A 27246-nucleotide genomic window follows, 5' to 3' on the forward strand; every position below is an offset into this window, starting at 1 on the left:
ATCGAATTGTAGGAGGTGAACATTACTGCCAACTGCAATTGTTTGTTTGAATTTAGTTAGAAGTGTTATAAGTACTGTTTCAGTACTGTGGTTGGCACAGAATCCAGATTGAGATGTATGTAGAACTGAAAAATTGTTTAGGTAATTGGTAAGTTGTTTAGTAACTAGACTTTCCATTAGTTTAACTACAATCGGAATAGAAGCAACTGGGCGGTAATTAGTTATATCGTTCAATTTTTTCTTCAGGTCTTTGGGGATGGGTGTGAGTAGTATGTTACCTTTGTCCACAAGGAAAAATCCATGTTGAAGCATGTAATTTAAGTTGGAGGTGAGGTCTGTTAAGAAACGTTGAGGGGCAGTTTTTATTAAGTAAGTAGGACATATGTCTAATTTACAATGGGACTTTGTAAGTTTATTGATCATTTGGGTGATTGTTTCTTCCTTCAATAAATCAAAGTTTGTCCAGATTCGGTTAACTGGGCAATCATCAGTGGAAGGATCCAAACAGTCAATGAATTTTTCATATTCGGTTGAGTTGAGTGATAGGGTTGATCGTAACTTGATCATTTTCTCATAAAGGTAAGTGGCTAATTCATTTGCTGATGGTGTATCTGTATTAGTTGTGGTAACTGGAGTAGTGTCAAGAAGACCAGGTATGAATTGGAATAGCTTATATGTGTCCTTATATTCTGGCCCAATTTTGGATTTGAAGTATGATCTTTTATTTTGTCTAATTGTATATTTGTATTTTCTTAGCATTCGTTTCCATGCTTTAAATGTGATTTCTTTTTTTTTTTTTGTTCCATGCTCATTCAAGTTGTCTTACTTGGGTTTTTAATTTTTTCAAGTCATCATTATACCAAGGTATTGAACTATATCTACACAATGTTCTTGTTTGTAGTGGTGCTATTGTATCAAGTGTGTTCCTGCATCTATTGTCCCAATTTAGGAGGTACTGATTGGAAGCTATTTGTGTTGACCATTCATTCATGTAGAACTGTTGCCAGAAAAGTGCCGGATCAATTTGGCCTCTTGTGGTGTAAGTTTTACGTTCTTGTTTCTGGACCAGATTTTTTTCTCCACCATTGAATGGATAAGTTTAATTTAAAATGGTCTGACCATGGTATCTCGGTCCATTTTATGTCTGTTAATATGAAGGTTTGATCTGAAGAGAATTTGTGCTTGATGAGGTCAATGCTATGTCCTTTAGTATGTGTTGCTTGAATATTAATCCAATTAAATTCCCATAGTTGGAGGAAGTCCTTTCATTCTCATGTATTCTTTGCATTATGGTCTTTAAGATGCAAGTTTATGTCTCCTGCTATTAGAAGATTAGAATTAGATACACAGGCGTTAGAAATGAAATCCATGAATTCCGACTGGCATTCATGCCAATATCCCGGTGGTCTGTAAAACAAAATAATATTTAAATGGTCAAGCAAGGTAGAGTGGTTTATACTAATGGAGGCTATTTCGAGATGTGGTGTTATGGATTCAGCTTTAGTTGTTACTGTAAGGAAGGATTTGTAGATTGATGCAATGCCTCCTCCCCTCTTTCTATTTCTGGACACAGGGATTTTTCAGACCTCTGTGTATCATAAGGAAACTGATTGGAATACGATTTTACACTACTCAAGTCATCATCCCAAATCTTTACAAGATAACATACCTACAGGACAATTTCTGAGATTAAGACAGCTGTGCTGTACTACGGCACAGTGTAAGCAACAGGCCACCCGTTTATTTTTAGTTTTTTATAGAGAGGTTATCCTAGAAAGGTTATCAAGAGGGTGTATCGTAGAGCCGTATGTATTGATCATCAGTGGTTGATGAGCCCCTCCACCCCCGATAGTTCTAACCCCGTGGTATGTGTATTACCTTTTTCATCGCAGTCACATATTATCAGATAGACTATTTTAAAATATTGGCACATTTTAGGAATTCATCCTTCTTTATGTAAGAGACCTAAATTTGCTTACCAACGGGGATACAATTTAGGTGAACTGTTGGCTAATCCAAATCAGTCTAAGGAAACAGAGGGAGGTCATTACCCTTTTGGGAGATGTAATTATTGCCATTTTTTCAATACAAACATTTATAGCCATTCCTCATTCAACATGTCAGTTTCAGTTATCTAATAGGATGACTTGTGAGTCAGCGGGAGTAGTGTACTGCATAATATGCCCATGTGGGTTTTTTAATGTAGCATAAACAACGAAAAAAGTAAAATTGAGCATTGGAGAACATATAAGCAATATTAAAACCAACAAAAGGGAATCTTCCCTTCCATATCATCATACTGATCAATCCATAGACTGGTGGGTTGTGTCCATCTACCAGCAGGTGGAGATAGAGAGCAATCCTTTTGCCTCCCTATATGTGGTCATGTGCTGCCGGAAACTCCTCAGTATGTTCTCTATCTCAGCAGGTGGTGGTCACACACAGCAGCAGCTCTGGCTAGGTCTCCAAGCCTAATTTTTAGGTTTTGTTGAGTACCTGGGGTTGAGGGCTCTTCTTGAGCAAGTGCAAACCTGGTGGTGCCAGGTCCCTCCTTTTCTCCCCCCTCCCGCTGGCTCCGTTAAAAAAAAAAAAAAAAAAAATTTTGGACGTCCTTAAAGGCGTTTATTTCGATGTTTATTTAAACGTTTATTGCAGCTACTCACTGGGACACCAGGTCATTACAGCTCGGAGCGAGAAGCAGGTAATTTTTATCTTTTTATAGCGGGCAGGAGGTTCCCCGATCGATCTCCACATGGCCTATGGCGTCGGAGGCCGAGGGCGCGAAGAATCGCTCCCCGGACCGCGTGTGCGCTTCTAGCGGGGATGCGGGGGTCTTAAAGTCTGATTCGCCCTTGTTGGGTGTCAGTTCGGAGGCCGGTCAGTGTCCCGGGTCTTCCTCCGGTGCGGCGGTTTTTCCCGCCATAAACGCCCATCCCCTGCTGCTCGCCTCCGCCATCTTGGCCGGCCACTCTGCTCGGACGGCTTCTTCTTGGGCCGCCCTTGAGCTGGGAGACGTTAATGCCATGGCTGCCCTTGATTTGGGCGACGGCAAAAAGCGGCTAAAGTTAAGCGCCATTCTTCCTGCACGGCTCCTTCGCGGAGTGTCACGCCGGACGCCATCTTGGATGCGCAGCATGTTTCTCCCCCGCTCTTGCGAGCGCCGGTTGAGGGTGCGTCTAGGGCTGTGGCCCAGGCTGCTGAAGTGCACAGTCTGGGAGGTTTCTCCCCCGAGTTTATTTTGCTGCTGCATCAGGCCTTCCTTATGCAAAACGCTGCCCCTTCTCCCTTGTCCGATAAAGGGGTTGAGGCCCCTGGAAGTAAACGCCCTCGGGTGGATTCCCAGGCCTTAGAGGACTCTGTTTCCTCTGATGTAGATGAGGGCAGCGTATCTGAGTTCTCCCAACGGTCCTTTGGGGATTCCTTGGAGGAGACGGATTCCCGTTCGGATGGAGCGGATGACCCCTCTGCAGCGCGGATCTTTCGCTCAGAGGATTTGCCTAACCTGTTAGTGCAGGCCATGAGCATTTTGAAGATTTCCTCTCCAGAGGACGTCTCTCCCTCAGCCCTTGTTGGCTCCGCCATTATGCTGGGGACGAAGCGCCCGCCTAGAACCTTCCACGTGCATGATGCCATGCAAATCTTAATTTCGGCTCAATGGGATGTCCCGGAAGCGAGCCTCAAAGTGGCTAGGGCTATGTCCCGCCTCTATCCTTTGCCTGAAAGTGAACGGGAGGCCTTTCTTTGGCCTACCGTGGATTCTTTAATCACTGCGGTGACTAAGAAAACGGCGTTGCCGGTGGAAGGTGGCACGGCCCTAAAGGACGCCCAAGACAGAAGATTGGAGGCGGCCTTAAGGTCGTCCTTCGAGGCGGCTGCCTTAAGTTTGCGGGCCTCAGTTTGCGGCTCCTATGTGGCCAGGGCGTGCCTGACGATTGTGCAGTGGGCTTCCCCTTCGGATCCTTCCTTGAGGGCTGATTGGCCGGCCCTGGAATCGGGCTTGGCTTATTTGGCAGACTTACTGTATGATGTCTTGAGAGCCTCGGCTAAAGGTATGGCTCAGACAGTCTCTGCGTGGCGGTGGCTTTGGCTGAATCATTGGTCTGCTGACCACGCCTCTAAGTCCCGCCTGGCTAAGTTGCCTTTTAAAGGCAAGCTGCTCTTTGGGGTCGAGCTGGACAAAATTGTGACCGATCTCGGCACGTCTAAGGGCAAGAGGTTACCAGAGGTCAGGGCTCGGGCCAGTGCTCGCCCCGGTATCTCCAGAGGACGGTTTCAGGAAGCCTGTCGGTACCGCCCGGGCAAGTCGGGCTCCTCTGCCCCCTCTTCCTTCAAGAGGAATTTCTCCCCCAAGCAGCATTCCTTTCGCAGAGACCGCCGTCCCGGAGGTGCGCCCTCCGTTCCTCCCCCAGGGTCTCATACCCAATGACGGGGTCCTGGTCCATGGCCCAGTGCAGATTGGAGGACGCCTGTCCTCATTTCTGGGCGAGTGGACCAGGGTAACTTCAGACGCTTGGGTGCTGGAAGTCATCAGAGACGGCTACAAGCTAGAGTTCTGCCGACCCTTAAGAGACGGGTTTGTACTCTCTCCCTGCAAGTCTCCGGTCAAAGCTGTGGCAGTGCAGCAGACCTTGGACAATCTGATCCGCCTGGGTGCGGTTGTTCCGGTGCCAGAAAATCAGCTTGGCAAGGGACGTTACTCCATTTACTTTGTGGTACCAAAGAAAGGAGGTTCTGTACGGCCTATCCTCGACCTCAAAGGGGTCAATCGGGCCTTGAAAGTTCGGCACTTTCGCATGGAGACCCTCCGCTCTGTTATAGCGGCAGTGAAGGCAGGGGAGTTCCTGGCATCCTTGGACATCAAGGAAGCGTACTTGCATATTCCCATCTGGCCTCCTCATCAACGCTTTCTGCGTTTTGCAGTCCTGGGCCGACACTTCCAGTTCAGAGCCCTCCCGTTCGGGTTGGCTACTGCTCCGCGGACCTTCTCCAAAAATAATGGTGGTCATCGCGGCCTTCCTGCGAAAGGAAGGAGTACAAGTCCATCCTTATCTGGACGACTGGTTGATCCGAGCCCCCTCTTATGCAGAGTGCGGCAAAGCTGTGGACCGGGTGATTGCTCTTTTGAGCTCCCTGGGGTGGATCATCAACTGGGAGAAAAGCCAGCTGCGCCCGACTCAGTCCCTGGAGTATCTGGGAGTTCGATTCGACACCCAAGTGGGCAGAGTGTTCCTGCCGGACAATCGGATTGTCAAACTTCAGGCTCAGGTGGACCAGTTCCTAGTAGCCTCTCCGCTTCGGGCTTGGGACTATGTGCAGCTGTTGGGCTCTATGACGGCCACGATGGAAGTAGTGCCCTGGGCCAGGGCTCATATGAGACCACTACAACACTCTCTGCTGCAGCGCTGGACTCCGGTGTCGGAGGATTATGCTGTGCGCCTTCCCTTGGACCCAGCAGTGCGCAAGGCGCTGAGCTGGTGGCTGAAGACAGACAAGTTGTCTGCAGGGATGCCTCTTGTGACCTCGGAGTGGATTGTCGTCACGACGGACGCCTCTTTGACGGGCTGGGGAGCCCACTGCTTGGGAAGGACAGCGCAGGGGCTCTGGTCTCCTGCAGAGGCAAAGTGGTCTATCAACCTCCTGGAACTCAGAGCCATTCGGTTGGCGCTTTTGGAGTTCCTCCCGGTACTGGCGTTGAAGCCAGTACGGGTCCTGTCGGACAATGCCACGGCTGTGGCCTATGTCAACCACCAGGGAGGTACCAAGAGCGCCCCTCTAGCCAAGGAAGCCACGAATCTATGCCAGTGGGCGGAAGCGAACCTGGAACAGCTGTCAGCTGCCCACATTGCCGGAGTCATGAATGTCAAGGCGGACTTTCTCAGTCGCCATACCTTGGATCCCGGAGAGTGGCAGTTATCGGCTCAGGTGTTCTTGGACATCACGAAGCGCTGGGGCCAGCCGAGCCTAGATCTGATGGCGTCATCGGCCATTTGCCAAGTGCCGCGCTTTTTCAGCAGAGGACGGGACCCTCGATCTCTGGGAGTAGATGCTCTTCTCCAACAGTGGCCGACACAAGAGCTTCTCTATGTGTTCCCGCCCTGGTCCATGTTGGGCAGGGTACTAGACCGGATGGCAAAGCATCCGGGCCGGATAATCCTGGTGGGTCCGGACTGGCCAAGACGTCCCTGGTATGTGGACTTGATCAGGCTCTCAGTGGACGACCCTCTGCGGCTGCCAGTGGAGCAGGGCCTGTTGCATCAGGGTCCCGTGGTGATGGAGGATCCCTCCCCCTTTGGTCTTACGGCCTGGCTATTGAGCGGCAGCGTCTGAGGAAGAAGGGCTTCTCAGACAAGGTCATCGCCACTATGCTGAGAGCGAGGAAGCGCTCTACTTCTACTGCTTACGCCAGGGTTTGGCGTACCTTTGCAGCGTGGTGTGAAGCAGGCTCACTTTCTCCCTTCACTGCTCCAATTTCTTCAGTGCTGGCGTTCCTGCAAGAAGGTCTGGAGAAAGGCCTGTCGCTCAGTTCCCTTAAAGTCCAGGTAGCGGCTCTGGCTTGCTTCAGGGGCCGCCTGAAGGGTGCTTCCCTGGCTTCGCAGCCAGATGTGGTACGTTTTCTCAAGGGAGTTAATCACCTGCGCCCTCCTCTGCACTCAGTGGTGCCTGCGTGGAATCTCAACCTGGTGCTAAGAGCCTTGCAGAAGCCGCCTTTTGAACCCTTGTCGAGGGCATCTCTGAAAGACCTGACGTTGAAAGCAGTCTTTTTGGTGGCTATCACTTCAGCCAGAAGAGTTTCCGAGCTCCAGGCACTCTCATGTCGAGAGCCTTTTCTGCAGTTCACTGAGGCAGGAGTGACTATTCGCACAGTGCCTTCCTTCCTGCCCAAGATTGTTTCTTGCTTCCATGTGAATCAGCAGCTCTGTCTCCCTTCCTTTCGTAGGGAGGACTACCCAGAGGAATACTCTGCTCTCAAATATCTGGATGTGAGACGAGTCATCATCAGATACTTGGAAGTGACCAATGATTTCCGGAAATCGGATCATCTGTTTGTCCTGTTTGCAGGTCCTCGTAAGGGTCTGCAGGCTGCTAAGCCTACAGTGGCAAGATGGGTCAAGGAAGCCATTGCAGTGGCTTATGTGGCCGCGGGGAAGGTGCCGCCTATCCAGCTGAAGGCTCACTCCACTAGAGCTCAGGCGGCCTCGATGGCAGAGGCCGGGTCCGTCTCCTTGGAAGAGATTTGCAAGGCGGCAACTTGGGCATCGGCCCATACCTTCTCCAGGCATTACCGCTTGACTGTGGCTGCTCGGGCGGAGGCCCGGTTTGGAGCTTCAGTGTTGCGGTCAGGGATTTCAATGTCCCGCCCTGGGTGAGTACTGCTTCGGTACATCCCACCAGTCTATGGCTTGATCAGCATGATGATATGGAAGGTAAAATTATGTATCATACCTGATAATTTTCTTTCCATTAATCATAGCTGATCAATCCATAGCCCCTCCCAGATATCTGTACTGTTTATATTCTGGTTGCATTTCAGATTCAAGTTTAGTCTTCAGTTCCTGTTCAGGAGGACTTCGTGTTTTTTCAATTGGATTCTTCAAGAGTTGAGACGAGTTTGTGTTACAGTGAGCTGCTGCATTCCTCTCCCCTCCGTTTTACGGGGCTGGATTGAGACTTAAATTCTGCCGGCGCTCCCTCCCGCTTCGTGCGGCTGTAGGGCAGCTTTGTACCCCTCCCGCTTCGGCGGTGTTAGGGTCAGTCAGCTCCTCCCGCGGTTGCGGTTGCAGGATAAGCCAGATCCCCCCGCATCGGCGGGTGTGGTGTCCCTCCCCCGCTCCGCGGGGATGAGCTAGATGGATTCCCCTCCCCCACTTGTGTGGGGATGAGCTGGGTTAATTCCCCTCCCCCGTTTCGGCGGTGGTGAGCTGGGCAGAGTGTCCCTTTGTGGGTGTAATTCTCTAAGTGCTGAGTCCTGCGGATGGAGCTTGGATATCGACATACTGAGGAGTTTCCGGCAGCACATGACCACATATAGGGAGGCAAAAGGATTGCTCTCTATCTCCACCTGCTGGTAGATGGATACAACCCACCAGTCTATGGATTGATCAGCTATGATTAATGGAAAGAAAATTATCAGGTATGATACATAATTTTACCTTACTGCTCTTTGGATTCAGTGAAATCACTCATTATCAGACTTACAGTATGTAGTAATACTTCAAATAAAAGGAAGAGAAGGTGGACTTCAATATAAGTTATTGTACAAAGAACAACAATTTTTTTTCATGTGTGGAACCACTCATCCTGGGGGTTTGAAAAAGGAGGTGGAATGGATTTAGCCAAAACCCTTCAGTGTACCTTTAAATTTTAAATACATCTTAGGTGGGCATGGGAGCATCCTAATCATAGATATCAGGTGACCATGTGCTGGCTTTTAAATTTAGTAGTCTCAGTACGTAGGTAAGCGTCCGGTTTTGGGAGCATTACTTTCTGGACCTGGCGTCTGACCGAGAACAATGGCCATTATATAACATCGAACACTAAAGGGTTAAGGTAAAGAAAAGGTTTTTTTAAAGAATCTTTTTGAATTATGGTTTAAATATGTGTTTGTCAAACATGTCAACTTGGTTTGAATGCTGTATATTGTTTTCATAAACAGCGTTTCCTTCTGAAAATGCAGTGAAACTCTGCAAGAGTAAAGAAACGCTTTTAAATTGTGTTGTCATCAAACATCTGTCATTATGATTTGAAGAAAGAACATCATTACTTCTACTGTGATATTTCGACATTTTGTAAATGTCTTGTCAGCTCTCCCTTTGGACATATTTTCTGGAAACAGAGATTAAAAGCGAGTGGTAAAGTTAGAACGGGACACTGAACCGCTAATGGGAGCCCTTGGTGGGACACTATATCCAGGAGTCTCCTCTTTGGAGTAGTGAAGTAAAATTTTCACAAGAGCAGTCTGTCTTTGGTGTTTGTATTTAATGACTGAGATGAAGCATTAATAACATCAAATGTTGTAGTAGATACATGAATTTACTCAGCCTTCCGTTATGTAAGAGTGTGAAATGTTTTGTATTAATGTCACAGTGAAGATGAATAAATGAATGTGTTTACAGCTTCAAACTAAGTTGTTTGATGAAAAATTGCTTACTCATATGTAAAGCATATTTGGATTCATTAATTAGAGAGTGTGCCCTATTAGAAGTTATTAAATGTTAACTGCCAGACCCTGGACCATTTTTCTAGTGTTTGGAGATCTTTCTCATTGTTTCTACTCCCTCCAGAGTATCAACTCGATTGGCTATCTTTGTGTCATCCACAAAAAGGCAAACCTGTCCTTCTAACCCTTCAGCAGTATCTCACAAATATATTAAATGGAATCGGCCCCAGCACGACCCCTGAGGCACTCCACTACTCACCTTCCTTTCCTCTGAGCAGCTTCCGTTCACTACCACCCTCTGCTGCCTGCAGTCAACCAGTTTCCTATCCAGTTCACCACTTTGGGTCCTAAGTTCAGCCCTCTCAGCTTATTCATGAGTCTTCTGTGAGGGACCGTATCAAAGGCTTTGCTGAAATCCGAGGAGATTATATCTGTTGCATGACCTTCATCCAGTTCTTTGGTCACCCAGTCAAAGAAGTCAGTAAGATTCGTTTGGCAGGATTTTCCTTTGGTAAAGCTATGTTGCCTTGGATCCTGTAACGAGTTAGCTTCTAGGAAGTTAACTATCCTGTCTTTCAGCAGTGGTGACATTATTTTTCCTACCGACGTGAGACTTACTGTCCTGTAGTTTTCCATTTCTTCCCTGTCTTCGCTTTTTTGAAGGGGGACCACATCTGCTCATATCCAATCCCGCAGAACCTCTCCAATCTCTAAAGATCTAATAAATGAATCTGTAAGAGATCCCGCCAGGACTTTTCTGAGCTCCCTCAGTTTCCTGGAGTGTGTCCCATCTGGCCTCATAGTTTTGTCCTCCTTCAGATTCTCAAGCTGTTTATAAATCCTTTCTTCTGTAAATGGCGCAATATCCACTCTGTTCCCAGATATTCCCTCAACAGCCAACCACGGTCCTCCAGGATTTTCTTTCGTGAACATCGAAGAGATGTAATTGTTTAGCACATTCGCTTTACCCTCATCACTCTCTATATAGCCATCCTCATTATCTTTCTGTCTTGCAATTCCATTTCTATCTTTTCTACTTTATCCATTATATCTGAAAAAGGTCTTGTCACCTTTTTCCTTTTTTAGCCATTTTTTCTTCTGCCCGCGCTTTTGCTAGCCAATTTTCTGTCTTCGCTTCTTTGAGCTTAATCTGATAAACATTTCTGTGATCTTCTTCTTGTGTTCTTTTGTATTTCTTGTACAAAGCCTCCTTTGCTCTTATTTTTTCAGCTATTTGTTTGGAGAATCGTATAGGCTTCCTCTTGTTTTTGTTTACTTTCCTCACATAAAGATCAGTTGCCACTGATTTTTCACTTCACCTGTGCCTTCCCATGCTATCAGCTTCTTCTTCAGGTACTCTCCCATTTTACCAAAATCAGTTTGTCTGAAATCCAGTACTTTGAGTTTTGTGTTTCCGCACTTCACCTCTGCCCTTACATCAAACCATATCATGTGACGATCACTATTACATAGGTGGGCACCCACCCAGATATTGGAAACACTTTCTCCATTCGTGAGTACTAGATCCAGCGTCGACCCTTTCCTCATGTGTTCCATCATCATTTGTCCAAGCAAGGGTTCTTTGTCATTCGTCCATGATCTCCCTACTTCTGTCTGATTCTGCTGAAAGGACATTGCAGTCCACGTTAGTTAAGTTGAAATCGCCCAACAGTAGAACCTCCCCTTTCTTACCAATCTTTTAATATCTTCTATCAGATCCTTGTCCAGCTTCTCCGTTTGTGCCGGAGGTCTGTAGACAACCCCTGTGTGGATACATCATCTGTTTCTAGGACCATCCATAAAGATACTTTCCTTCCCCAGTTTCCCCTCATTTCAGCAGCTCTGATATTGTCTTACATACAGTGCCACTCCTCCAACTCTTTGGCTTTCCCTATCCTTCCTAAAAAGATTGTAGCCCAGTATGGTCACATCCCATTCATTGGATTCATGGGAATCATTGAACCATGTCTCTACAATAGCAACAATATCCAAGTGGTGTTCATACATCAGGGCTTGCAAATCTTGAACCTTTTTACTTAGATTACGAGCATTTGTGCTCATTGCCTGAAGCTGGTCATTGAGGCTCCTCTGCTGTTGTTGAATCCTTACATTATCTCAGGATTGGGTACGACGCAGGCTGGTCCCATGGGCTCTGCACAGCAGTTGGCATCAAGGCAGGTGGAGGAGGAGGTGTAATGCCTCTTGCTCCTCCGGCCCATCGCCTGAAGCAAACAGATCCCTCGGAGATGAGCTCTGGGAAACAGCCAGGTCTCATGGGGCCTCCAGTCCCTGACTGCGTGCACGCTTCGACACTGCCCCACCAGAAAATGCATAGCGGGATAAGTCCATCGATTCATGCCAGGAGCTCATCTTATCTTAGATAGCTGTTAGCAATCTCTCACCGTCTTCTTTAGCAGCAATAATATCACTTAATACAAGGGAATCGTCACGTTTTTGGTCTCATGGGGCCTCCAGTCCCTGACTGCATGCACACTTCAACACTGCCCCACCAGAAAATGCATAGCGGGATAAGTCCATCGATTCATGTCAGGAGCTCATCTTGTCTTAGATAGCTGCTAGCAATCTCCCACTGTCAGCAATAATATCACTTAATACCAGGGAATCGCCACGTTTTTAGTGTGTGTAAGCGGGAGCACTTATGCAGCCATGCTATTTGGTGATGTCTGAGACAAACATTTTTACAAATAGACAAGTAAAATGTTAATAGTATCAATTATAGAGACGAGTGCCTAGAAATTGAGTTTCTTTGGTTTGTAGAATTAGGGTGTAGTATGTGGGACATAATAGGGAAAGAGAGGAAGGATGGGAGGAAGGGAGAGATCGAGAGGAGAAGAGAAAGGGGGAATTATGAGAAGAGAAAAAGTTATAAGATTTTTACTTATGCATATTTTGCATTAATACAAAAAGAAAATAAGTGGCAATAACAAATCTGTAAAATGGATTATGAATTATAAAAGATATGTATATAGTAACATAATAAATGAAGCGAGAGAGAGAGAGAGAGAGACCAATTTGACCCATCTAGTCTGCTTTAAAAGGATGTTAGGGTTGTACCTGCCACATGGTGTGGATTATTTTCCCTATGCTTATGTAGTTGGGGATTGTCATTCAAATAAAACCTTTTGAAATGCACCTCATAATAGGGAAAAGAGGGATAGTCTTTTCTACCTTTAAGGTGCTGCTGATGTTGCTAGAGAGGTCATCCTTCTGGAGTTCTTTTCTGTTGGAAGGATTGTGTTTTAATGAAGCAATAGCAAAAAAAATTCTAATTTGATTTCACTGAGTAATTATATTGCTTTAATTGTATTCATACAGTCAACTGAGTTTTTTTTTAACAGAGACTTTGTAATATTGCACTGTACCTTGAAGGACACATTCCAGATAAAGTCATATACTTATATTATTTTGTTTCCAACAGAAATGTAACGTCAGAATACTAACTGATGCAAATCTTACAGAGAATTTTCCTGACCTCATATATTATGGTGAGTGATCTAACTGATGCTGAAAGAAAAGTGGAATTTGCCCCCTCATTCTATAAGTTTAGCACCTAAATGTAAGTGTGTGCTGAAATTATAGAATACTACTACTTCCACATGTGGATGGCAGTTATTTGCATAAGTGGTAGTTGAGTGCTAAGTGGACTTCTATAACTAGCACACAACTCACATAGCACATAAATGCAAGGGGGTGTGCACGGGGGAGGCTCGTATGCAGGACATGGGTACCCCACATTTACACTTCTAATTTATAGATTACTGTAAGTTACATGCTAAGGTTCCACATTTAGGTGCACACATTTATGTCTGCCATTAACATGGCATAAGTAGGCACTCCTAAACATTGGTGTGTAAAATGCTTGAGATGCTGGCATTCTATAATGGAATCTGTGTACCCAGGTGCCATTATAGACTTAGCGTTTAATTCACTTCATCATGGCAAGTATCTTAGAAGCAAGAAGCCGGCAAAATAATCAGTTGGACCACTAGATGACCAAGGGATAAAAGGAGCACTTGGAGAAGGCAAAGCTATAGTGGAGAGATTAAATGAATTCTTTGATTCAGTCTTCATCAAGGAATATGTGAGAGAGAGATCGGTGCCAAAAATGGTATTCAATGCTGATGAGTCAGAGAAATTGAATGAAATCTCTGTAAACCTCGAGGATGTAATGCTACAGTTTGACAAATTGTAGCAAATCATGTGGACCGGATGGTATTCATCCCAGAGTACTGATAGAATTGAAAGATAAACTTACAGAACTATTGTTGGTAATATGTAATTTATCTTTAAAATCAAGCATGGTACTGGAAGACTGGAGGGTGGCCAGTGTAATTCAGATTTTTAATAAAAGGTTCCAGAGGTGATCCGGAAGTTACAGACCGGTGAGCCTGACATTGGTGCTGGGCAGAACAGTAGAGACTATTATAAAGAACAAAATTACAGAGCATATTAAAAAGCATGGATTAATGAGACAAAGCCAACATAGATTTAGTGAAGGGAAATCTTGCCTCACCACTATATTTCTTTGAAAGGGTGAACAAACATATGGATAAAAGTAAGCTGGTTGATATTGCGGGGCATATTCAAATGGGGACACCCATCTCTAAGGATGTCCCCGCGAAGGGGCGGGGAAACCCTTATTATCGAAACAAGATGGGTGTCCAAATCTCAACATTTAGATTGACCTTAGAGATGGTCGACCTAAATGTTGAAATGGTTGATCTTAGAGATGGACGACCTCGGTTTTCGCCCATAATGGAAACCGAGGACGCCCATCTCAAAAACGACCAAATCCAAGCCATTTGGTCATGGGAGGAGCCAGCATTCATAGTGCACTGGTCCCCCCTCACATGCCAGGACACCAACCGGGCACCCTAAGGGGCACTGCAGTGGACTTCACAAATTGCTCGCAGGTGCATAGCTCCCTTACCTTGGGTGCTGAGCCCCCCAACCCCCCCCAAAATCCACTACCCACAACTGTACAACACTGCCATAGCTCTTAAAGCGTAAAGGGGGGCACCTAGATGTGGGTACAGTGGGTTTCGGGTGGGTTTTGAAGGGCTCCCATTTACCACCACAAGTGTAAGAGGTAGGGGGGTGGGCCTGGGTCCGCCTGCCTGAAATGCACTGCAGTACCCACTAAAAACTGCTCCAGGGACCTGCATACTGCTGTGATGGAGCTGGGTATGACATTTGAGGCTGGCATAGAGGCTGGAAAAATGTTTTTTAATTTGTTTTTTTTGGGTGGGAGGGAGTTGGTGAGCACTGGGGGAGTTAGGGGAGGTGATCCCTGATTCCCTCCAGTGGTCATCTGGTCAGTTCGGGCACCTTTTCGAGACTTGGTCATGAAAGAAATTGGACCAAGTAAAGTCGGCCAAATGCTCGTCAGGGATGCCCTTCTTTTTTTCCATTATCGGCCGAGGAGCTCATGTGTTAACTATGCCCTCGTTCCGCCTTCGGTACACTGCTGACGCGCCCCTTGAACTTTGGTCGTCCTCGCGATGGAAAGCAGTTGAGGACGCCCAAAACCGGCTTTTCATTATGCCGATTTGGGCGACCCTGAGAGAAGGATGCCCATCTCCCGATTTGTGTCGGAAGATGGGCGTCCTTCTCTTTCGATTATGCCACTGATTGTGTATCTGGATTTTCAAAAGACATTTGACAAAGTACCTCATGAAATACTCCAGAAGAAATTGCAACACCATGAGTTAGGAGGTAGTGTTCCATTGTGGATTAAAAACTGGCTAAAAATAGAAAACAGAGAGTAGGGTTAAATGGTCAGTATTCTCCATGGAGAAGGGTACATAGTGGAGTTCCGCAGGGGTCTGTGCTGGGACCACTGCTTTTTAACTTATTTATAAATGATCTACAGATGGGAGTAACTAGTGAGGTAATTAAATTTGCTGATGACACAAAAGTTATTAAATGTTGAGGATTGTGAAAACTTAAGAGGACCTTATGAAACTGGGAGACTGGGCATCCAAGTGGCAGATGACGTTTAATGTGAGCAAGTGCAAAGTGTGATGTATGTGGGAAAGAGGAATCTGAACTATAGCTACGTAATGCAAAGTTCCACATGAGGAGTCACCAACTGACCAGGAAATGGATATAGGTGTCGTTGATTGTTAAAACCCTCTGTCCAGTGTGCAGCGGCAGCTAAGAAAGCAAACAGAATGTTACGTATTTATTTATTTAGATTTTTCTCACACCTTTTTTCAGTAGTAGCTCAAGGTGAGTTACATTCTGGATATTATTAGGAAAGGAATGGAAAACAAAAATGAGGATGTTACAATGCCTTTGTATCGCTTCATGGTGCGACTGCACCTTGAATATTGTGGGCAATTCTGGTCACTTAAAAAAAATATATAGTGGAATTAGAAAAGGTACAGAGAAGGGCAATGAAAAAAAGGGGATGGGATGACTTCACTATGAGAAAAGGCTAAAGCATCTAGAGCTTTTCAGATTGGAGAATAGACGGCTGGGGGACGATATGATAGAGGTCTATAAAATGTTGAGTGGAGTGGAACAGGTAGATGTGAATTGCTTGTTTACTCTTTCCAAAAATACTAGGACTAGGGGGGGGGGGGGCGGCAATTATGCTACAAAGTAGTAAATTTAAAACAAATCAGAGAAAACATTTCTTCATTCAACTTGTAAAACTCTGGAGTTTGATGCCAGAGAATGTGGTAAAAGCAGTTAGCTTAGTAGGGTTTAAAAATGGTTTGGATAACTTCCTAAACAAGAAGTCCATAAGCCATTATTAAGATGGTATTGGGGGAAATCCACTGCTTATTTCTAGGATAAGCAGCATAAAATGCATTGTACTGTTTTGGGATCTTGCCAGATACTTGTAACTTGTAACTGGGTATTTCCTTATGATTGCAGCTATGAGTTTTAACACTTAAAACTCATTGCTGCAATCATAAGGAAATACCCAGTTAATTGAGTTTCCTGTTATGACTCTGACCATTGGAGGACATGATCTCCTTGCACAGTGACAGGCAATTCTATAAAATGTTATCATAAGAACATAAGCATTGCCATACTGGGACAGACCAAAGGCCCATCGAATCCAGCATCCTTTTGATTAGACTGAGAGAAATGTTATAAATTCTCAAATTATTACATATATAAGTAACCTGTGTTATTATGTAATTCAGTGCAAGGGTAGATTAATGTCCTGTTGCAAAAGTTTTTGTTTTTTTAATTAAATACACCAGAAATGTTCAAGAAATCATCTCCTTTTGCAAGTAAATCACTAGAACTGAGTTTTCATTCCATGTATTTTTGAGTTTAGCTCACACCTTTCCATTAGTAGATTTAAGGTGTAAACATGCAGATATTGTGGGTATTTCCCTGTTCCCAGACTGTTTATGATCTCTGGAGGTAGTTTTATAAAACATAGGAACATAGAATCATGATGGCAAATAAGGGCCAAATTGCCCATCTAGTATGTTCTTCATCAGTAACACTAGCTCCTTCTTTTCCCAAGGGATACTACGTGCCTGCCCCTCACTTTCTTAAATTTCCATAACAGTCCTCATCTTCACGACCGCCACCGGAAGGCCATTCCACACATCCCCCTCCCTTTCTGTGAATTATTATTTTCTTAGATTCCTCCTAAGCCTATTTCATCTTAACTTCATCCTATGCCCTCTCATTCCAGTGTTTTCTTCCTCTTACCTCTTCAGCTACTGCATTTGAGAACCAGAGCGGCCTTCTTTTCCTCTTATTGTCTGGATAGTTATCTAGGTACTGGCGCTGAATATCATCAGTATTCAGATAACTTTGGGTGGATGCCTTATACCCAGATGCTCAGTACCGGGGTATCTTGTCAAAATAGCCCCGCCAAAAAAAAAAATGCAAGAAAGCCCGGACAAAATAGCCCCTGGCAAATGGTCCAACCCCTGAATATTTTACTTGCCGTGCTCCGTCAACTGTGTGTCTGTGAGTCCTGCTTACTATCCAGAATGTCTCCCTCTTCCTTCTGTCTGCCCTGCACAGTCCAGTATCTCTCTCGCTTCCCCCCCCCCCCAACAATCTTCTAATATTCCTGTGAGCCTCCAGCAGGGTCAGTAAGGAAAACAAGCTGCTTCGGCCGGCCCCATAGGCAATACACAGTAGAGTGAATGCTTTCAGGGCCGGCTGAAGCAACTTGCTGCTGCTGCAGGCAGTCCTGAGGAACATTGGCGGATCACCGGGGGAAGGGGCAGGGTGGAAGACCAGAGAGATACTGGACTGCACAGGTTAGGCTAGAAGAAGAGGGAGACGTGCTGGACTATTTTGGATGTGAGTGGAAAGGAAAGTAAGGGATGCATTTCCAGATCATAGGAAGGGGAGGAAGGGGGAGAGATGCCAGAATGCAGAGAAAGGGGGTAGTGGGACAAAGATGACAGAACATGGGGATGGGGAGATTAAGCTGCTGTACGGGAGAAGGAGTTTAAGGAAGAGAGAGAGCTCAGATGAGGGAGTGGGGAATAAAGGTGGAGAAGAGATGCTGGACCCCCACAGGGAGGGAGACAGAGTTTTTACTATACTTCTTATTTTTATGAAAGTTTATTTTGTTACAGGGGCCATTTTGTCGGCTGTTTTGTCCGGGCTATTATGTTGGGGTGCCCAGCACCGGTATCTGAGTATGGCCTGGTGCTAAATATTTTGGTATAAATTTACATGCCATGATCAATATTTGAAATCAATGGTGACTGTGGTGTTTAAATAGGACTAGATTCTGTGAATAGTGCTGAACAAAAATTGGTGCGTGAAGAAAGCGCTAAGCACTATTCTATAAATGGTGCTCAAAGTTAGGCGCCATTTATAGAATAATGCTTAGCGCTGGGAACTGCAACTACATTTATATCAATGACCATTTTTACCAACGAAACCTAGGTGCAAATCCCTATGCCAAAATTGGGCGTGGATCAATGTGCCTTTTGCTCATGATCCATCTTGTTTGCCCAGTAAGGCGGCCAGAGCCACACCTGCCACTCTGTTAAGGTTACACTCTATCATAAGAAAATTACTGGCCCCACAAATAGGGCAGTCACATAATCATGGATCAGTGGTTTTATAATTTTGGTTGCAGCATAGTCACATTCATTGCCAATGCTTGATTAAACCAGCAGTACAACAACGTTGCAAACTGACATTTTACTCGCTGCCAGCTCTTAAGGTGTCTCCCTACCCCCTCTGAGATACTCATAGCAAGTGATATGAGTGCGATACAAAAAACGCACACACTTGTTCATGATGTATCCTTGCTATTTTGTGGTCACAGCCCATAGAAGTCTGCCCAGCATTGGTCCTACTTCCTAATCACTGGAGTTGCTGTCAAAGGCCAGTCCATCCAAATCTGTTTTTTTTCATAATCGCGACAAGAGACCATAGAAGTTTGCCTTCTTTTGCTATATTTGGGACACAGACCATAGATGTCCACCCAGTAGTGGCCTTACCTTTTTGTTTTGAATTTATTATTTTTTTTTATTTAAGGATCCTTTGTTTTATCCCATGTGTTTTTGTACTCCATCATGTTTTTGAACAATACATTTATGTCTCTGCCACTTCCCCCCCAGAAGGACATTCCAGGCATCCACTACCCTCTTTGTGAAAAAGTACTTCTTAATGTTACCCCTAAGTCTACAACCCTGTAATCTCAATTCAGTTCTACTGCTTCCCCATTTCTGAGGTATTTAAATGTCTGTATTAGGTCTCCCCTATTCCTCCTTTCCTCTAGGGTATACATATTCAGGTCCTTAAGTTTCTTCTTGTACGTCTTTTGTCGCAAACCCCATACTATTTTTGTCACTTTTCTATAGACTGCTTCAAGTCATTTTATGTCCTTACAGCCTCAAAAACTGAACACAGTAACAAGTGGGGCCTCAACGATTTTTATTTACTTATTTGTAAAAAATGTATAACCCGCACATTTACAACACTGAGCAGGTTATAATAATCATATAATAGTAATACATTTTTCAAAAGATACAACATAATCATAATATAAAACAAAAGGGTCAGTGTTATTCAGATAGTCTGAGACTTGCCCTTAAGAGGTGATATCAAATGCTTACTGGAACAAAACAGTTTTTAAGATCTTTTTTTAATCCGTCCATATTTTGTAGGTAAGGAATTCTTCAATCTAGATCATGCAGTATAGAAACTCAAATTCCTATATTTATCCAAAAAGACATCTGTAAAAGAAGGAACATCGAGCATATTAAAAGATGCTGACCTCAAGGACGTCCTTTGGCTATGACCACCACCTTGTCAAATTGTTTTGCCGCCTTGAGATTCTCAGACACTGTCACCCCAAGGTCTCTCTCCTGAACTGTGCTTATCAGTCTCTCACTATCTCATACATCTCCTTTTGATTTGAACACCCCAAGTACATTTCTTCACCAATTTGCATTAAACTTTACCAGATCTTAGACCATTCTTCTAATACCAGCAGATCCATTTTCATATTTTCTGTTCCCTCTATAGTGTCCACTCTGTTAGATATTTTTACATCATCTGCAAAAATCAAACCTTTACTTCTAATCCTTCAGCAATGTCACTCACAGATATAGAATCTGTCCTAGTACCGATTCTTTTCTTCTGAATAAACTCCATTCACCACCACCCTCTGTCCTCTGTCAGTCAACCAGTTTCCAATCCAGTTCACCAGTTTGGGTTCTAACTTCAGCCCACTCAGTTTACTCTGAAGCCTTCTGTGAGGAACCATATCAAAGGCTTTGTTGAAATCCAAGTAGATTACGTCTAGTGCATGTCTTTTATCTAGTTTTCTGCTCACCGAGTCTTCTCAATCAGATTCGTTGGTACGATTTTCCTTTGGTAAAACCATGTTGCCTAACATTTTGTACCTGTTGGATTCTAGGAAGTCCATTATCCTTTTCTCCAGCAGCATCTTCATTAGTTTTCCAACCACTTAATAATTTCACACTTCTTTCTTGTCCCCACTTTTGTGACGAGAGACCACATCCAATCATCTGCAACCCTGTGGAGCATGTCCCATCTCGAAAGATCTATTAAATAAATCCTTAAGGGGTCCCACTGGGATTTTTCTGAGTTGGGATGTATCCCATCTGGCCCCATGGCTTTCAGTTTTTCAAGCTGTTTATGAACACATTTTTCTATGAATGGTACAATATTACTCCATTCCCATATATACCCTTGGCAAATATCCATGGTTCTTCTCTAGGTTTTTCCTCTATGAATACAGAAGTATTTGTTTAGCACATATAGATCACAAAAGTACTAATGCTGTTGTCTATCTGCATACTTTTATATATACCTGTGCCAAATTTTATAAAAGCTATTTTGTATTAAATATGCATTGCACATGAAAAATGCTTTATAAATTACCTCCAAAATGAGAAAAAAAGCCCTTCTGAATCAGGCTGTTAATTTCAAACGGGATTGCAACTGTTTTATGACTCTTATATACCATATATATTCATATAAAAGTCAAATTCACATGTAAATGAATATGCAGTTTTCAGGAAAAGTAAAGGCATAAAACTGTGTTGATTTCTGCATAAGTCAAAGTTAACATTTGAGGAGTCATCTCTACTTTCCTTCTGTTCTTCCCTCCACCCCCTTGTATACAGCATGTCCAGTTCCCTACTCTCATCCCCACTGATGTCCAGCATCTCTCATTCCTTTCCCTTCCCCCATGTCAAGCAACTCCACAATTATTTATTTAAGGTTCATTTCTACCCCACATTTCCCCACAAATGCAGGCACAATGTGGCTTAAATGAGTTATAAAACGTACAAAACATGGGTTTTACAGAAGAAAACTGAGGTTATGCTAACCACAATAACAATGACAAAACAGCAGAGGCTATTGATGGAGTAAGTTTTTTTCGAATAGGAATGTTTTCAGCAACTTCTTGAAGAGATGGTGATCAGCTTGCGATTTTAAGAACAAGGGTAAAGCATTCCAAATCTTCGGGCTCGTCTAATGGAAAGACGAGGCAAAAGGAAGCTTGTATTTGACACCCCTTCAAGATGGGTAATGTAGTTGGAGGTAGGAGCGAGCTGTATTTATGGCATTTCTTGGTAGAAGATCAATTAAAGGAATCATGTATTCCAGAGCTAATCCGTAAATTATTTTATGCGTTAACGTGCAGATCTTGAAGGCGATTCATTCTTTTACTGGTAGCCAGTGTAGATTGAGATGCAGAGGCTGTGCATGAATCTTACGCAATTTTCCCAAGATGAGACTTGCTGTAGTGTTCTGGGCAGTCTGGAACTTTTTTAGTAAGTGCTCTTGACAGCCCGCATATATCCCGCTACAGTAATCTAGGTGAGACAGAACTAGCCAATGAACGAGAGTGCGGAAAAGCTCTCTAGTGAGACAGAATCTAATACGCCACAGCCTCCATATTGCATAGAACATCCTCTTGGTGACCGCTTGCACATGCAGGTCACCTAACCTAACCTAACACGCACCTAACCTTTATACCTTTCAGGTAATCTAGACTGCCCCAATTTGACTACCCCTACTTGACTGACTGTACATATGTCCTTTAGATTGTAAGCTCTTTGAGCAGGGACTGTCCTTCTATGTTAAATTGTACAGCGCTGCATAACCCTAGTAGCGCTTTAGAAATGTTAAATAGTAGTAGTAGTACTTGCAGATGAGGGTCCAGCTCAACACCAAGAAGTCTTAGGCTCTTTAAGATACGTAGTGTCTGGTCTTTGAGAACAAGGGTGCTTGAAGAGAATTTGGTATGGATGGACGAGAGGACAAGACACTGAGTTTTGTCTTTGTTCAACTTAAACTGAAACACCTTAGCCCAAAGATCCATGATTGAAAAACTCGCTTCTAACAAATCTGAGATTTCAGCTAAGGCGAAATCGAAGGGGATGTAGATGGTTATATCGTCTGCATAGATAAATGGGATTAAGCCTAGGTTAAGCCTCCTTTCCTGAAGTTACTATAGAGGAAACTACACTTCTCCTTTCTTCCTCAAAATGTACCACCTGTTCCTCTGAGCCCATTCCCACCCACCTTCTTAATGCCTTCTCTCCTGCTCTTATTCCTTTTATCTGTCACATTCTGAACCTCTCTCTTTCCACTGCAACTGTCCCTACTGCCTTTAAACATGCTGTGGTCACACCTCTCCTTAAGAAGCCTTCACTCGACCCTACTTGTCCCTGTAATTACCGACCCATCTCCCTCCTCCCTTTTCTCTCCAAATTACTTGAGCGTGCTGTTCACCACCGCTGCCTTGATTTTCTTTCCTCACATGCTATTCTTGACCCACTACAATCTGGTTTTCGCCCTCTCCACTCAACCGAAACTGCACTTACTAAAGTCTCCAATGACCTACTACTGGCTAAATCCAGAGATCTCTATTCCACCCTCATTCTTCTTGATCTTTCTGTTGCTTTTGACACTGTCGATCACAGCATACTCCTCGATACCCTGTCCTCACTTGGATTCCAGGGCTCTGTCCTTTCCTGGTTCTCTTCCTACCTCTCCCTCCGCACCTTCAGTGTTCACTCTGGTGGATCCTCTTCTACTTCTATCCCTCTGCCTGTCGGCGTACCTCAGGGTTCTGTTCTTGGTCCCCTCCTTTTTTCTATCTACACTTCTTCGCTTGGTTCATTAATCTTATCCCATGGCTTTTCCTACCATCTCTATGCTGATGACTCCCAAATCTACCTTTCTACCCCTGATATCTCACCTTGCATCCAAACCAAAGTTTCAGCGTGCTTGTCTGATATTGCTGTCTGGATGTCTCAACACCACCTGAAATTAAACCAAGCTTCTCATTTTTCCCACCAAACCCACCCCCCGTTTTCTATTTCTGTTGATGGCTCTCTCATTCTCCCTGTCTCCTCAGCTCGAAACTTCGGGGTCATCTTTGACTCTTCTCTTTCCTTCTCTGCTCATATCCAGCAGATCGCCAAGACCTGTCGTTTCTTTCTTTACAACATCTGTAAAACATAAAAAATCCGTCCCTTTCTTTGCGAGCAGTCTACCAAAACCCTCATCCACACCCTTGTCACCTCTCGTTTAGACTACTACAATCTGCTTCTTGCTGGCCTCCCACTTAGTCACCTCTCCCCTCTTCATTCGGTTCAAAACTCTGCTGCCCGTCTCGTCTTCCACCAGGTTCGCTTTACTCATACTACCTCTCTCCTCAAGTCACTTCACTGGCTCCCTATCTGTTTTCGCATCCTGTTCAAACTTCTTCTACTAACCTATAAATGTACTCACTCTGCTGCTCCCCAGTATCTCTCCACACTCGTCCTTCCCTACACCCCTTCCCGTGCACTCCGCTCCATGGATAAATCCTTCTTATCTGTTCCCTTCTCCACTACTGCCAACTCCAGACTTCGTGCCTTCTGTCTTGCTGCACCCTACACCTGGAATAAACTTCCTGAGCCCCCATGTCTTGCCCCATCCTTGGCCACCTTTAAATCTAGATTGAAAGCCCACCTCTTTAACATTGCTTTTGACTCGTAACCACTTGTAACCACTCGCCTCCACCTACCCTCCTCTCCTTCCTGTACACGTTAATTGATTTGATTTGCTTACTTTATTTTTTGTTTATTAGATTGTAAGCTCTTTGAGCAGGGACTGTCTTTCTTCTATGTTTGTGCAGCGCTGCGTATGCCTTGTAGCGCTATAGAAATGCTAAATAGTTGTAGTAGTAGGTTAACTAATGGTGGTTGCAAGGGGAAACTTCATGATATTGAATAGTGTTGGTGACAGAGGCAAGCCTTGGGGGACCCCACATGAGGCTTTCCAAGGAGCGGAGAAAGCCGGAGTGGCTTTGACGTGGTATGTTCTAGATGACAGAAAACCCTAAAACCAATGTAGCACGCTCCCACCGATGCCTAAGGTATCTAGTAGATGTAGTAAAATGTTGTGGTCTACCATATACAAATGCAATAAATAAAATAAATAAATATCGAACGCGCTAGACATATCGAACTGTAGCAGCAATATTTCTTTACCAACAGAAATCTCTCTTTTGAAATTTGACAGGGCGGTAACCAGGACTGTTTCGGTGCTATATTGGGCACGGAATCCGAACTGAGAGTAATGTAGAATGTCCAAGTTTTCCAGGAATTCATTTAACTGAGTATTCACCATGCTTTCCATTACTTTGATAATCAGTGGAATAGACGCCACAGGTCGATAGTTTGAGATTACGTCTGCTTTGATCTTTGGATTCTTTGGAATGGGTGTAAGAAGTATACTGCCATGCTCAGGGGGAAAGATGCCCTCTTTCAGCATGTAATTTAGATAGGTAGTCAGATCGGCGATGAAGCGCTTTGGTGCCGCTTTTAAAAGGTGACTAGGGCAAGTATCCAGTCCACAATACTTGTTAGAGAACTTAAGTAGCGCTTTGGATACGTTTTCCACATGAACGCAACTAAAGGCAGTCCATGTGCGATCGGCTGGACATCTGCATTCCGTTTTTGTTAGCTGCTACCGTTGTCAGAAAAAAGTGTTTAGTGCATGCCAGGGTTTACTACTTGCTCGTTAAAGGCTCGTTTAGTTTAGTGCATTTGGCCCTCAGTGTAATGGATGCTACATAGTACTGGTTGGTTACACCAGTACAGCTCAAGCTTGTAGCCCAGGTACCTTTATGAGCACAGAATGTTTAGGCACTCAAAAGTAGCACACATCAGAGAAAGTGTCCAAGAGTTCAAATGACCTTGGCTAAAGAATCTATTTTGGTCTCGCATCTCTGCTCTTTAGTCTGCACAGCTTGGTGTAGCTTAGCTCAGCTTAGATAGCCTAGGCTTAAGAGTCTCTCTCTCTCTCTCTGTTATCACTTTTCTGTGAAGGGTGACGTAGAGGGGCATAATCGAAAGGGACGTCCTCGTAAAATGTTCCCATCCAGGGGCAGGGAAACCCATATTTTTGAAACAAGATGGACGTCCATTTTTTGTTTCAATAATACGGTCAGGGATGCCCAAATCCTGAAATTTGGTCGTCCTTAGAGATGGTCGTCCCTAGACTTGGTCATTTCTGATTTTCAGCGATAATGTAAATCAAGGACGTCCATCTCAGAACGGAGCAGCCAGCATTTCTAGTGCTCTGGTCCCCCTGACATGCCAAGACACCAACCGGGTACCCTAGGGGGCACTGTAGTGGACTTCCTAAATTGCTCCCAGGAACATAGCTCCCTTACCTTGTGTGCTGAGCCCCCCCTCCCCCCAAAACCCACTACTCACAACTGTACACCACTACAATAGCCCTTACGGGTGAAGTGGGGCACCTAGATGTTGGTACAGAGGGTTTGTGGTAGGTTTTGGAGGGTTCGCTGTTTCCTCCACAAACGTAACAGGTAGGGGAGGGATGGGCTTGGGTCCGCCTGCCTGAAGTGCACTGCAGTACCCACTAAAACTGCTCCAGGTACCTGCATAGTGCTGTGATGGACCTGAGTATGACATCTGAGGATAGCAATCAATATTTTTAAAGATGTTTTTTTGGGGGTGGGAAGGGTTAATGACCACTGGGGGAGTAAGGGGAGGTCATCCCCAATTCTCTCTGGTGGTCATCTGGTTATTTCGGGCACCTTTTTGTGCCTTGGTTGTAAGAAAAACACATCCAAGTGTTCGTCAGGGATGTCCTTGTTTCTTTCGATTATGGGTCGAGGACGTCCTAGTGTTAGGCACGCCCAAGTCCCACCTTCGCTACGCCTCCGATACGCCCCCTTGAACTTTGGCCGTCCCTGCGACGGAAAGCAGTTGGTGATGTCCAAAATCGGCTTTCAATTATACCGATTTGGACGACCCTGTGAGAAGGATGTCCATCTTCCGATTTGTGTCGAAAGATGGGCGTCCTTCTCTTTCGAAAATGAGCCCAATAGTTTCCCATAGCCACTGAAGAAGCTCAGGAGGCACGAGCCCATGATTATGTGCCAGACATAGAGATCTGTGTAAAACAGATCTCTGATTGAATGATGGGAGGAGCTGGTCACATGAATTCCCTCGGAATCGAATCGATCAAGTACAGGTATCCATATCTAAAAGGTTATGAGCAATGACTGAAGTACCGATGGACATAACACAAGCCAGGATGGATTATGATATCAGACTTGTTTAGGCCAGTGTACTTATAATGTTGCTAACCAAGGACTTAGGCTTAAAAGTATCTTCTGTAAGGTCTCAGGCCACATGAACACACAAAGTGTAATACGTTTTAATTAGTTTACCAATTATTATATTTTTATGTTTGTTGTTCACCATATGCGATATTATCTTACTATTTATTTATTTGGCACATTTTTATTTTTTTACTTTTGTTATGCATCCTTTTTAATGTACCCTTTATGGTAATGCATTTGGTCATCCTTTTTAAGTCACCTGATTTTTCAGCCTGTTTTGTAATTTTTATGTTTCTTAGCCATGCACATTCAATTTCAGTATTTCCTGGTCGTTTATGCTATGACTGCTTCATTGGAATGCAAAAACAAGATGGCTGCCAATGCAGTCATTTTCTGACTTTTAATTGTGTTTTTTCATCAATTCATGCGGCATTTTATGTTAACAATTAGCATTTCTAAGTGAGCACAACTAGCTTTATCAATTCCCACCCTTCTTTCTTGATGATCGATTTTTGTGACTATTTTTAGTGTTTTAAAGATGAAATGAGAGTTCAAAAATATTGAATATTTATGTTACATGGTTTTTATTTTGTTGTACGTTTTTAAAGCATATTTCTTGCGTTTTAGCCATGCATAGTCATTTTCAGTTCTTTCTGGTCTTATTTAATGTATGTGTCATTGCAATCAAAGGCAACATGGCCACCGGAAAACATTAATTTTGTGACTTAATTCGCTTTTTAAAATGATTTATGCAGTGTTTTTTGATGAAAATTAGTGATTCCAGGTGGGCATAATTAGCACTATTGGATCCTACCCTTGTTTTTCTAGTTCATATATTTTTAGATGATCTTTGCATTTTTAAGAAGAAATGAGAGTTTGCAATTATTTATAAGTATTTTTTTAGCTATTTTATCCTAGTATGAATGAAGAAAAACTGTTTTATGCAAAGGATATTTTTTTTTTAAAATTAGGATTGCATGTATAGTGTGAT

At 44.1% G+C, this 27246-nt stretch overlaps 1 protein-coding gene across 1 annotated transcript in view; it reads left to right on the forward strand.

Annotated features, from left to right (window-relative positions):
- Positions 1–27246, forward strand: part of CD109 (CD109 molecule) — a 538537-nt gene that overhangs the window by 266809 nt on the left and 244482 nt on the right. The window contains exon 17 of the mRNA XM_030199046.1: positions 12597–12663. Coding sequence (XP_030054906.1) covers positions 12597–12663 — 67 coding nt within the window. The remainder of the gene's footprint in view (positions 1–12596; positions 12664–27246) is intronic.

This window comes from Microcaecilia unicolor, chromosome 3 (genome assembly GCF_901765095.1).
Source record: "Microcaecilia unicolor chromosome 3, aMicUni1.1, whole genome shotgun sequence".
Classification (NCBI taxonomy): Eukaryota; Metazoa; Chordata; class Amphibia; order Gymnophiona; family Siphonopidae; genus Microcaecilia; species Microcaecilia unicolor.